Source organism: Heterodontus francisci, chromosome 7 (genome assembly GCF_036365525.1).
Source record: "Heterodontus francisci isolate sHetFra1 chromosome 7, sHetFra1.hap1, whole genome shotgun sequence".
NCBI classification, from domain to species: Eukaryota; Metazoa; Chordata; class Chondrichthyes; order Heterodontiformes; family Heterodontidae; genus Heterodontus; species Heterodontus francisci.
The window spans coordinates 118,562,689-118,575,574 of NC_090377.1; the positions used below are offsets into that span (position 1 = coordinate 118,562,689).

General features: G+C 42.6%; 1 protein-coding gene across 1 annotated transcript in view; it reads left to right on the top strand.

Annotated features, from left to right (window-relative positions):
* The window catches only part of LOC137372271 (disco-interacting protein 2 homolog A-like), a 299,051-nt gene that overhangs the window by 136,326 nt on the left and 149,839 nt on the right, over positions 1-12,886 (top strand). The window contains exon 3 of the mRNA XM_068036004.1: positions 4,258-4,401. Within this exon, the coding sequence (XP_067892105.1) occupies positions 4,258-4,401 (144 nt within the window). The remainder of the gene's footprint in view (positions 1-4,257; positions 4,402-12,886) is intronic.

Genomic DNA, 12,886 nt, shown 5'->3' on the forward strand with positions numbered 1-12,886 from the left:
TATTTAGCTATTTGTCACTCAGCTTTTACTTTTTATGTAGAATATATCGAGAGGACTTGATTAATTTGTGGTGTAAGATTCTTGCATTGCAAATCAGCACCAATGTTTAAGTTGAATTCTGCCATTTTGGCTGAAAAAAATGAATCCAATATGAATGACAATTTACACCCTCAGTTTCAGAATGACTATTTGCATGCTTGCCACTTTTGCTGTATGCAGTCCGATTCTGAAGTTAAATTTTAAATAAAAGAACATCCAGTTAGCTTAAACAAAATAAAATCTTAGAATGTAAAACCACAGCAATACATCCTTGTCAAAGAACTACTTAGTGTATCCTATTACATCTTTTCAGAGTTCCTGGCACTGTTGATATTTACCTAGTGAAGGGCCTTTTGATTTTATTTGGATTGCCATGATTGTATTCTATCTCCTCAATGACTGCAAACAGTAAGATCTGATCTGATTAAATTGACAGGACTGAGTTACAAACTGTCAGCTCAGCTTACTATATAACTCGGCTAGGAGGTTATGGATTTGAGAGCCATATGTGAGGATTTAAGGTCCTAATCTAATGCGGCATTTCAGTTGAGTATTGAGTGAAGAATGCCTTTTTTCCTCAACTGATGCCACATGTGAACATCTGAATTTGGAGCAGGAGTAGGCCACTCGGCCCCTCGAACCTGCTCCGCCATTCAATAAGATCATGGTTGATCTGGTTGTAACCTCAACTCCACATTCCTGCCTACCCCATAACCTTTCACCCCCTTGCTCATCAAGAATTTAACTCACTTTGCCGTAAAAATATTTAAAGACTCCGCTTTTTGAATAAGAATTCTAAAGACTCATGACCGTCAGAAAAAAAAAATTTCTCCTCATCTCTGTCTTAAATGGGCGACGCCTTATTTTTAATAGTTCTAGATTTTCCCACAGGGGAAACATCCTTACCACATCTACCCTGTCAAGACCCCTCAGGATCTTGTATGTTTCAATCAAGTCAGCTCTTGCTTTTGTAAGCTCCAGCGGATACAAGCCTAGCCTGTCCAATCTTTCCTCATAAGACAACCTGCTCATTCCAGGTATTAGTCTAGTAAACCTCTCTGAACTGCTTCCAACACATTTACATCCTTCCTTAAATAAGGAGACCAAAACTGTACACAGTATTCCAGATGTGGTCTCACAAATGCCTTGTATAATTGCAGCATAACCTCCCTACTTTTGTATTCAATGTCCCTCGCAATAAACAATAACATTCTGTTAGCTTTCCTAATTACGTGCCAAACCTGCACACTAACCTTTTACGATTCATGCACTAGGACACCCAGATCCCTCTGCATCTTAGAGCTTCGCAATCTCTCAAGATTTAGATAATATGCTTTTTTATTCTTCCTGCCAAAATGGACAACTTTACATTTTCCCACATTATACTCCATTTGGCAGGTCTTTGCCCACTCACCTTAACCTATCTATATCCCTTTGTAGCCTCCTTATGTCCTCTTCACAAGTTACTTTCCTACCTATCTTTGTGTCATCAGCAAATTTAGCAACCATACCTTTGGACCCTTCATCCAAGTCATTTCTAAAAAATTATAAAAAGTTGGGGCCCCAGTACACCACACGTTACATTGTGCCAAGCAGAAAATGACCCATTTATGCATACAGAAATAAGAGCAAATACTGCAGATGCTGGAACTCTGAAATGAGAACTGAAAGTGCTGGAAATACTCAGCAGGTCTGGCAGCATCTGTGTGGAGAGTTAACATTTTCCCCAAGACACATGTTAGGCTAATTGACCTGTAGTTTCCTGCTTTCTGTCTCCCTTTTTGAATAAAGGAGTTACGTTTGCTATTTTCCAATCTAATGGAACCTTGCCCTAATCTAGGGAATTAAAACCAATGCACCAACTATCTCACTAGCCAGTTCTTTTAGGATCCGAGGATGAAGTCCATCAGGACCCAGGGCTTGTTAGCCCACAGTTCCAACAATTTGCTCAGCACCATTTCCCTGGTGATTTTTGTAATTTTCTTGAGTTCCTCCCTCCCTTCCATTTCCTGATTTACAGCTATTTCTAGGATGTTACTTGTACCCTCTGTAGTGAAGCTCGAAGCAAAATACCTGTTCAATTCATCTGCCATCTCCTTATTTTCCCATATTAATTCCCCAGACTCACTTTGCATAGGACCAATGCTCATTTGTTAACACTTTTTTAAATACCTATTTAAAATATCTGTAGAACCTCTTTCTATCTGTCTTTATATTTCCATCAAGCTTTCACTAATACTCTCTTTTCCTCCTTTAGTTGTTCTTTGCCTCTTTCTATATTCTGTCCAATCTTCTGACCTGCCACTTATTTTTGCGCAGTTAAATACTTTAAGTTTGATACTATCTTTAACTTTTTTTTGTTAACCACGGATGGTGGGTCCTCACCTTGGAATTTTTCTTTCTCACTGGAATGTATCTATTGTGTTCTGAAATATCCCCTTAAATATCTGCCACTGCACCTGTAGTGACCTGTCGCCTAATCGACTTTACCAGTTCACTTTTGCTAGCTCTGCTTTCATGCCCTCATAATTGCCCTTATTTAAATTGAAAATACTAGTCTTAGACCCACTCTTTTCACCCTCAAACTGAATGTAAAATTCAGTCATATGATCGCTGCTACGGAGGGGTGCCTTCACTATGGGGTCATCAATTAATCCTATCTTGTTGCACAACACCAGGTCTAGTCCAGCCTGCTCTCCGGTTGACTATCCCAAAAACATTGTATGAACTCCTCGTCTGGGCTACTTTTGCCCATCTGATTTTTCCAGTCTATATGTAGGTTAAAATCCCCCATAATTATCACTGTATCTTTCTCACCATGAAAATTAATTGATAATTCACCTCATTGCTGTATGTTCGAGCTGGCTAATGCAGAATTGCTGTCGTGTTAGCTTACACGTAACTTCTTGCATTGTAGAATGTAATGGATATGAAACACTTAGGATTTTTCAATGACATAAAGCATATATAAATATAAGGTTTTTTTGTAAAAAGTTGTCTGTCAACACTTTTTAACTATGCATATAATTCTTCAATAACTCCAGTCAGTGCATCAAACATCAAGTCTTGGCATTTAGTATAAATCTGGTTTGTCTGGAATATGTTAGTAATTAAATTCTTGCTGTATACCTTCCCATTAATGTGGTTCTGGTGTAAAACTGGGATTGTTGCTATTCTGGAACACCATGTGCAATACTGGTTTTGAACTGAATGCTTTGAGTACGTATTCTAATTTTGTTGCTGCATAGAAGTTCATATTTGGCACCTTCTGGAAATGTTCTCATACTGGTGGTTGGACTGAAATATGGGTAAAGACTTGCTTGAGAAGTAGGTTAATGTTCAAAGTTAGTTATTCTGTCGCCTGTTCTGTATTCGATCAGGAAAAAGGTTTGGACAGAATTGATTGTTTTCTGAATTTAGACCATACTTAATGCCATTTCATATATTAATTGATATTTGAAATGCAGAAGATTGAGCATTTGCCCGTTATTGGTTTGCTAATTGGTCTGTCTGACTCGGGTGCTTTTCCAAATTCAACTACTAAATCTAATCCCAAAATTTCACACTTAACACAAGTACAGCTAAAACCAGTTTCAAGCAGTTTAAAAACCCCTTCATACTCCAGTCGTGGCAGTTGTCAAACACCAAACACGAATCAATTGTCAATGCATTAGTATAAATTAGTGTTTTGTGAAGAGGGAATTATCGGTAGATGGAACTTGCATAACTGAGGATACTCGTTAAAGAGATAGTTGTGCAGTTTATGATTCTGCATCATGTGTGTACTTATTTGGGAAGGGGGAATTTAGCTAATTTCTCATTGATGTTGAATCATTCTGAAGTTTTGGCTGTTGGTATTTGGATCTGAATAGTGTGCTTGAAACTCCAGCTTTTTGATTCATTTGCTCTAAATTACCTGCCCCTGTCTTCTCCCACTGTAGCCAAACAAAATCTGGTATTGACACTGTGAAATGCAGCTATTGCAGTGCAAATAGCATAATTTCTTGAGGAATTTGAGAGGAAAAGAAGAATGGTCATATGTATGAATATTTTAGGGTACTATAGAATTCTTTATGTTAGCCCCTACCTGCTGAATAAACTGAAGTCCAGTGTAGCTGCACGGTAAGTATCCTTCAGCATGCTGAATATACTGGTATTCTATATTGAGAGCACGTAGAAAGGGATGTCATAAAAGTTAAACGTCTTTTCTTTCTGCAGGTGTAGATCCTTCATTTCAAATTGAGTCCAGGCTCCCAGGACCTATCCAGTCTTCACCTTTTTCCTCCTCTGTCGCTTTTGTGGCTGCCACCAGACAGCCCAAATCTCGAGCCTCCAATTCCAGGGATGAACGCTATCGATCGGGTAAGTGAAACTTCTGCTGGCAGAATGAGGAAAGACTGTTCGTGTAGCAGAAATGGGTCTTTTACCAGCAAAAACTGTATTTTAAGGAGATTTATTGATCCAGGAATTTCTTGGATTGAAAAAAACTTTTAATCCTGCAGTATGCGTTTGCTAAGCTCCAGTTAGAAGTTGGCCCATGTCACTTCGTACAACAGTCTCTCCTTGGGCCATAAGGATGGGATAGTCTGATGCATTCAGTTCTACACCAACCAACTAGATGGATCTTTCCCATTACAAATGGCACATTCACTTGCACTGGAATTGGGAAAATCATCTTCGGTAGTTACCATTGCATTTCCTTTTCCGCCGATAACGGAGAAAAATAGTCCACTGAATGTTCTGCCCTGCATCATCTTCCCTCGGGGGTTGCGGGGGGTGGTTGCAGGGGGGAAACTAATCTGAATGCATCCATTCTATATAAAGGGTTGACCATTTACTTTTTTCATCTGCTCAGAACAGAAAAAGGAGTAAGAATTTATGGATGTCCCAACGTGCTTCACGGCCTATGAAGTACCTTTGAAGTGTAGTCACTGTTGTGATGTAGGAAACATGGGTGCTAGTTTACACAAAGCAAATTAACCAAACCGTAGCTTCCACCTGATCTGCATAATTTTTTTGGGTTTGTTGGGCCTGCAGTCCATGCCTAGAGGCCATGCTCTAAATAATATTTGTACCACAGCAGTGTTTGTTTAGTCTGACACACATGCACTGGCTGTCTTGAGCACCTCCCGCCCCCAACCACCCCGCACAACCAGTGCTTCAGAAGTACTGATTGAGTCAACTTTGCCAGTCCTTTTCGGAAGATTAGTATGGCATTTTTCAGGCTGGTTATACCCCTCCTCCAATTTTGTCACCCCTCCTGAGTCATTGAATTAAGTCACATCAGTAACAAGAACTTAGAGTTATGTAGTGCATTTGACACAAAAACGTCCAAGGCATTTCACAGGAGTATTATCAGACAAAATTTGACTTCAAGCCATGTAAGAAGGTATGAAGATAGGTGACCAAAAGCTTTGTGGGAGGTAGGTTTTAAGAACTGTCTTCAAGGAAGAGAGGGAGGTGGAGAGGCAGAGAGAATTTTGTCAAGAGTTCAAATCGGCCTTAAGCACCAAAATCTAGGTTGACATACTAGTACTGAATGCTGCACAGTCTGAGAGGTGTTGGCTTTTGGATGAAATGTTGACCCGAGGCCATGTGTGCTCTTTCAGGTGGACGTAAAAGATATCAGGGCACTAATTCGAAGAAACGAGAGTATTGTGTCCTGACCAATATTTATCCCTCAACCAACATCGCTCAAACTGATTATTCGGTCTTTGAACATTGCTGTTTGTGGAATCTTGCTGTGTACAAATAGGCTGCCATTCCTCCTACATTACAACAGTGATTACACTCCAAAAAAGAACTTCATTACTTGTAAAACTTTGGGACGCCCTGAAATTGTGGAAGGCACGATATAAAAGGAAATTTTTCTTTGATTTATTCAACTACCTCTCACACAGCTTTTATTTTCAGAGTCCCTTCTTGTCGGTGGGTAAGCTGCAAACAAGGCTCGAGACTCACCTACTCTTTACGATGGGAGGTATAGAGGGGTAGTTGCACACATTACACGCAAGTACCCTTGCTGGACATGAACCCAGTATTCAGATCTGGCGCTCTGGTCGCCTGGACTGTTTGGAGTGGAGCTGTAATGCAGACCTTGTGCTTCAGAGGTGGGAATACTACCTTTGAGCTAGTGGTCACTCCGTCTGGATGTGAAAACACTGTTGAATGTCAACCCAGTTTTTCGAGACTTTATTCAGGTCTCCACTTGCTGAGCTGTCTGGAGTGAGGCTCAAATGTTTTACCTTCTGACTCAGAGGTGGGAATGCCAAAGGCTCACTCCCCACCAGATTGTAGCAGAGGTTTATTCTCAGAGATTAACCTGGAGGGAGATAGATAATTTTATCCTGCTTTCTTCCTTTGAGGTCCAGTGCTTTCAGTTTACCTCAGACGTCTTAAGCATGTTTGTCCCAGTAACCTTTTCTCCATAAGTAGAGTCATTGTATGATCTTTGAGGTCATATGATGTTGGACAAGTGTGGTATTGAGATGTTTGTTGCAGTCAGTATCCTTGCAATCACTGACAGATTTCTTAAACAAGCAGATTTCAGTTTTTGTCTGAAGTCAGGATAAGTTGTGCTTTTGTTAAGAAATGTTCCTTGGTCTTGTTGGAGGACTCCTGTTACACCAGTGTTTAATGCACTCAATATTGGATTTCAGTCTGTTATCATAGAGTCATAGAGTTCTGCAACACAGAAACAGGCCCTTTGGGCCATCAAGCACCTAACTATTCTCATCCCATTTTCCAGCATTTGGCCCGTAGCCTTGTATGCTATGGCGTTTCAAGTGCTCATCTAAATACTTCTTAAATGTTGAGGGGTCCTGCCTCTACCACCCCTTCAGGCAGTGTATTCCAGATTCCAACCACCCTCTGGGTGTAAACATTTTTCCTCAAATTCCTGCTGCCCCTTACCTTAAATCTATGCCCCCCGGTTATTGACCCCTCCACTAGGGGAAAAAGTCTCTTCCTATCTAACCTATCACTGCCCCTCATAATTTTGTATACCTCAATCATGTCCCGCCCCCCTCTCATCCTCCTCTGTTCGAAGGAAGACAACCCTAGCCTTTTCAATCTCTCTTCATAGCTGAAATGCTCCAGCCCAGGCAACATCCTGGTGAATCTCCTCTGCACCCTCCATTGCAATCACATCCTTCCTATAGTGTGGTGCCCAGAACTTTACACAGTACTCCAGCTATGGCCTAACTAGCGTTTTATACAGCTTCTTCACAACCTCCCTGCTCTTATATTCTATGCCTTGGCTAATAAAGGCAAGTATCCCATATGCCTTCCTAACCACCTTATCTACCTGTGCTGCTGCCTTCAGTGATCTATGGACAAGTACACCAAGGTCCCTCTGACCCTTTGTACTTCCTAGGGTCCTACCATCCATTGTATATTCCCTTGCCTTATTAGTCCTCCCAAAATGCTTCACTTCACACCTCAGGATTAAATTCCATTTGTCACAGCTCTGCCCATCTTAGCAGCCCATCTATATTGTCCTGTAATCTAAGGCTTTCCTCTTCGCTATTTACAACACCAACAATTTTCGTGTTATCTGCGAACTTACTTATCATACCTCCTATATTCATGTCTAAATCATTAATGTACACTACAAACAACAAGGGTCCCAGCACCGATCCCTACGGTACACCACTGGTCACAGACCTCCACTCACAAAAACAACCCTCGACCATTACCCTCTGCTTCCTGCCACTAAGCCAATTTTGGATGTAATTTGCCAAATTGCCCTGGATCCCATGGGCTCTTACCTTCTTAACCAATCTCCCATGCGGGACGTTATCAAAAGCTTTACTGAAGTCCATGTAGACTTCATCACCTGCTTTATCCTCATCTACACATCTAGTCACCACCTCAAAATTTAATCAAGTTAGTTAGACACGATCCCCCCCTGACAAAGCCGTGCTGACTATCCCTGTTTATTCCCTGCCTCTCCAAGTGGAGATTAATCCTGTTCCTCAGAATTTTTTCCAATAGTTTCCCAATCACTGATGTTAGACTCACCAGCCTGTAATTACCTGGTTTATCCCTGCTACCCTTCTCGAATAATGGTACCACATTCGCTGTCGTCCAGTTCTCTGGCATCTCTCCCGTGGCCAGAGAGGATCTGAAAATTTGTGTTAGAGCCCCTGCTATCTCCTCCCTTTCCTCACATAACAGCCTGGGATACATTTCATCTGGGCCTGGGGATTTATCCACTTTTAAGCCTGCTAAAACATTTATTACTTCCTCCCTTTCAGTGTTAATATGTTCAAGTATATCGCAATCCCCTGCCCTGATCTCTGTACCTACATCGTCATTCTCCACAGTGAAAACAGATGAAAAGTAATCCTTTAAAACCTCACCTATGTCCTTTGGCTCCACAGACAGATTGCCACTTTGGTCCCTAATGGGCCCAACTCTTTCCCTGGTTATCCTCTTGCCCTTAATATACTTATAAAATGCCTTAGGATTTTCCTTTATCTTGCCCGCCAATGTTTTTTCATGTCCCCTCTTCGCTCTCCTAATTACTTTTTTAAGTACCCCCCCTACTCCTTTAATGCCTCCGCTGTTTTCAGCGCTACGAATCTGCCATAAGCCTCCTTTTTTTTTTTCCTGATCCAATACTCTATATCCCTTGACATCCAGGGTTCCCTGGACTTGATGGTCCCACCCTTCACCTTAACAGGTACATGTTGGCTCTGAACCCTCACTCTTTCCTCTTTGAATGACTCCCACTGGCCTGATGTCGACTTTCCTACAAGTAGCTGCTGCCAGTCCACTTTGGCAAGATCCTGTTTTATCAAATTGAAATCGGCCTTCCCCCAATTCGATACCTTTTATTTCTGGCCCATCTTTGTCCTTTTCCCTAACTGCCTTAAATCTTAGAGTTATGGTCACTATCCTTGAAATGCTCCCCTACTGATACTTCTACCACTTGTCCAGCTTCATTCCTTAGGATTAGTTCCAGAATTGCCCCTTCTCGTGTAGGACTTTCTACGTACTGGCTGAAAAAGCTCTCCTGTATGCATTTTTAGAATGCCTCCCCCTTTAAGCCTTTTGCGCTAAGACTATCCCTGTTGCTATTAGCTAAGTTAAAATCCCCTACTATTATTACCCTATTATTTTTGCACCTCTCTCAGATTTGCCTACATATCTGCTCCTCTATCTCTCCCTGACTGTTTGGAGGCCTGTAGTACACTCCCAGCCAAGTGGTTGCCCCTTTTTTGTTTTTAAGTTCTACCCATATGGCCGAATTTTTCTTTTCCTAATTTCTGCTGCTTTTTTCCCCTCTATTCATTCTGCCTGAATTGAGCTTGTCTGTTTGGTGACTGACAAAATATTTGACTTATAATTTGTGATGTTTGGGTATGTCCTGAAATTGGGGTTGCCCAGCATTTGAATTATGTAGATGAGAATTTTACAATAAAATGCAGTATGCAACACAGAATTCTGGCCATAAATACTGGACAAATGCTTCAATTGTTCAGGTCAGTTACTTCTAATTGACCTTGTTTACACCAGCCTATTTTATCTCCACTGGGGCTTCCTGAGAAGAGGAATCGGAAGGCGAGTAAAGTTTGTTCCTATCAATTTCTCCATTGCTTGTTCAGATTAGTAAAAGCAGTGGGAAGTACTGATTGGCAGGAATCTTGCAAAGGAAGTTGCATTGTTTAATAGCCTATTTATACTATAGGTTTGCCAATGATAAGTGGACTGTTACAGTAGCAATGAAGTTTAAATATCATGAGGGAAGCTGTTTGAACCTTGATTGCTTGTTGTTCACCTATAACTTTAATTATAGTTGTCAGGCTTTTGATCTCAAAGCCATTCTTTGAAATGATTTGTAGCATTCTCAAAGCATTTGTAGCGGACATTTTATGACTCTGCAAATGGGAAACCTTATGGTATTTGGCAGAGTAGACCTAATTAATGAGGTCAAAACACTTCTATTTTGAAGATGTTTGGGCTTGTAAATAAAAGGTAGAGGGGAAGGGAAAAGTAAACTGGTGAAATGCATATTTTATACAGTTTTTAAGTATACTTTTTGCCCTTAGAGTTCAGTAATGATTTATTAATGTTAAGTACAGTCTGAACCAGGACTAAGCTTTAATGTCCACTGACCAATTTAATTTCATCACATCAATCCTTATCACTTTACTGCATTAAATGCTTGACTTGCCCAAAAGGAAGACTTTTAACTATCTTAGTTAAAGACTTGCAGGTTGATAGGTAAATTGGCCTTTGTAAATTGCCTTTAGTGTAGGTAGGTGGTAGGAGAATGGTGGGGATGTGGTAGGGAATATGGGATTAATGTAGGATTAGTATAAATGGGTGGTTGTTGTCGGCAAAGACTCAGTGGGCTGAAGGGCCTGTTTCAGTGCTGTATCACTCTATGACTCTAATTTGAGGAACCTTCTAAGATATCATTCCTCCTTACTGCAGTAATTGACTGCTTGATCAACAGTGCAATGCCACCTCCTCTTTTATCCCCTCCCCTATCACGCCTGAAGATTCTGTACCCTGGAATATTGAGTTGTCAGTCCTGCTCCTCCCTCAACCATATCTCTGATAGCAATAATATCATCATCCCATGTGCTAATCGATGCCCTCAATTCATCTGCCTTATTAGTAAGACTCCTTGCATTAAAGTCAATGTAATCCAGCCGTATATTTTTCACTTGTGCCTTAACAGGTCTATATTTGCTCTGCCTTCCAGACTGACTCAGTTTCTCTTCTATATTTGGCTGTGTCTCACCCCCTACTGTACCTCCACTCTGTATCCCATCCCCCTGCCAAATTAGTTTAAACCACCCCCCCAACAGCACTAGCAAACCTCCCAGCAAGGATGTTGGTCCCGTTCTGATTCAGGTGCAACCCGTCCAACTTGTACAGGTCCCACCTTTGCCAGAAACAGACCCGGTGATCCAGGAACCTAAAGCCCTCCCCCCTGCACCATTTCCTCAGCCACGCATTCATCTGCTGTATTCTCCTATTCCTATATTCGCTAGCACCTGGCACAGGGAGTAATCCAGAGATTACAACCTTTTGAGGTCCTGCTTTTTAATCTTCTACCTAGCTCCCTAAATTCTTGTTGCAGGACCTCATCCCTCTTTCTACCTATATCGTTGGTACCAATGTGTATCACAACCTCTGGCTGTGCACCCTCCCCCTTCAGCATGTCCTGCAGCCACTCTGTGACATCCTTGACCCTTGCACCAGGGAGGCAACATACCATCCTGGAGTCTCGTTTGCGGCTACAGAAACGCCAATCTGCACCCCTTATGATAGAATCCCCTATCACTATAGCTCTTCCACCCCTTTTCCTCCCCTGCTGTGCAGCAGAGCCCTCCGTGGTACCACGAACTTGGCTGTTGCTGCTTTACCTTGGGAGGTCATCCTCACCACACCCCACCCCCCCATGCCTACTACTCTGCCTGTGCCTACTACTCTGCCTGGTGGTCACCCATCCCTTTTCTGCCTGTGCAGCCATTAACTGTGGTGTGACCACCTCGCTAAATGTGCTATCCACGATGTTGTCAGCATCGTGGATGCACCACAGTGAATCCACCCGCAGATCGAGCTCTGTAATGCGGGTAGCCAGTAGCTGCAGATGGATACACTTCCTGCACACATAGTCGTCAGGGACACTGGAAGCGTCCCTGATTTCCCACATAGCGCAGGAGGAGCATATCACAGGGCCGAGCTCTTCTGCCATGACTTACCCTTAGTTTAATCATATAATTCCCTGAATTATCCCAAGTAAACTGCTTAAAACCACTTCCAATTTCTTTGTGTTCAGCAATCTCATCTGAAGGTTTATGTCGGGTCTGCGTGCAGGAAACATTTCATTTTCATATCGTCATTCAACCATATTTTACCCCACACCTGCTCTATAAAGTTCTTGAGGTTCAATATCTAGGTGAACAGTTAGTCTACTGGGAGTTCCTGCTTGTTTTTCCTCAACCTCCAAAGTGTTCTTTAAATGTGCTTTAAATATTCTTTTAAAGTGCAATTGTAATCCATCTTTAGAAATGGCACTTGTATATCGTAACTGTGTTTAGTTGACAAGTTTCAGAGCTTCTCACAAGATTACTTGATCAGTTAAGTAAACTCCCACTACTTTCCAGCTACTTAAATTAGTGAATATTTTCAAACGCTGCTGATAATTTTTGTGACCAAGTGCCATTGGAGTTCATGGTTCAGCTATTACAAATTTCCATAAATCTTTCCAGAAAGATTCTCTTGGAGAACATCATCTTGTATCTTGATTCATGACAGAAGCTTGCATTAACTATTGTGTTTGAGAGATCTTAAGGGTAACTTAGTCTCAATATTCCTTCCTCTGGAACTCCCCAGCCTTACAGCGCTCTTGCCCCCCCCCCCCCCCCTCCAGCCTTACAGCGCACTTGCCCCCCCCCCTCCAGCCTTACAGCGCACTTGCCCCCCCCCCTCCAGCCTTGCAGCGCTCTTGCCCCCCCCCCTCCAGCCTTACAGCGCTCTTGCCCCCCCCTCCAGCCTTACAGCGCTCTTGCCTCCAGCCTTACAGCGCTCTTGCCCCCCCCCCTCCAGCCTTACAGCGCTCTTGCCCCCCCCTCCAGCCTTACAGCGCTCTTGCCCCCCCCCCTCCAGCCTTACAGCGCTCTTGCCCCCCCTCCAGCCTTACAGCGCTCTTGCCCCCCCTCCAGCCTTACAGCGCTCTTGCCCCCCCCTCCAGCCTTACAGCGCTCTTGCCCCCCCCTCCAGCCTTACAGCGCTCTTGCCCCCCCCTCCAGCCTTACAGCGCTCTTGCCCCCCCCTCCAGCCTTACAGCGCTCTTGCCCCCCCCTCCAGCCTTACAGCGCTCTTG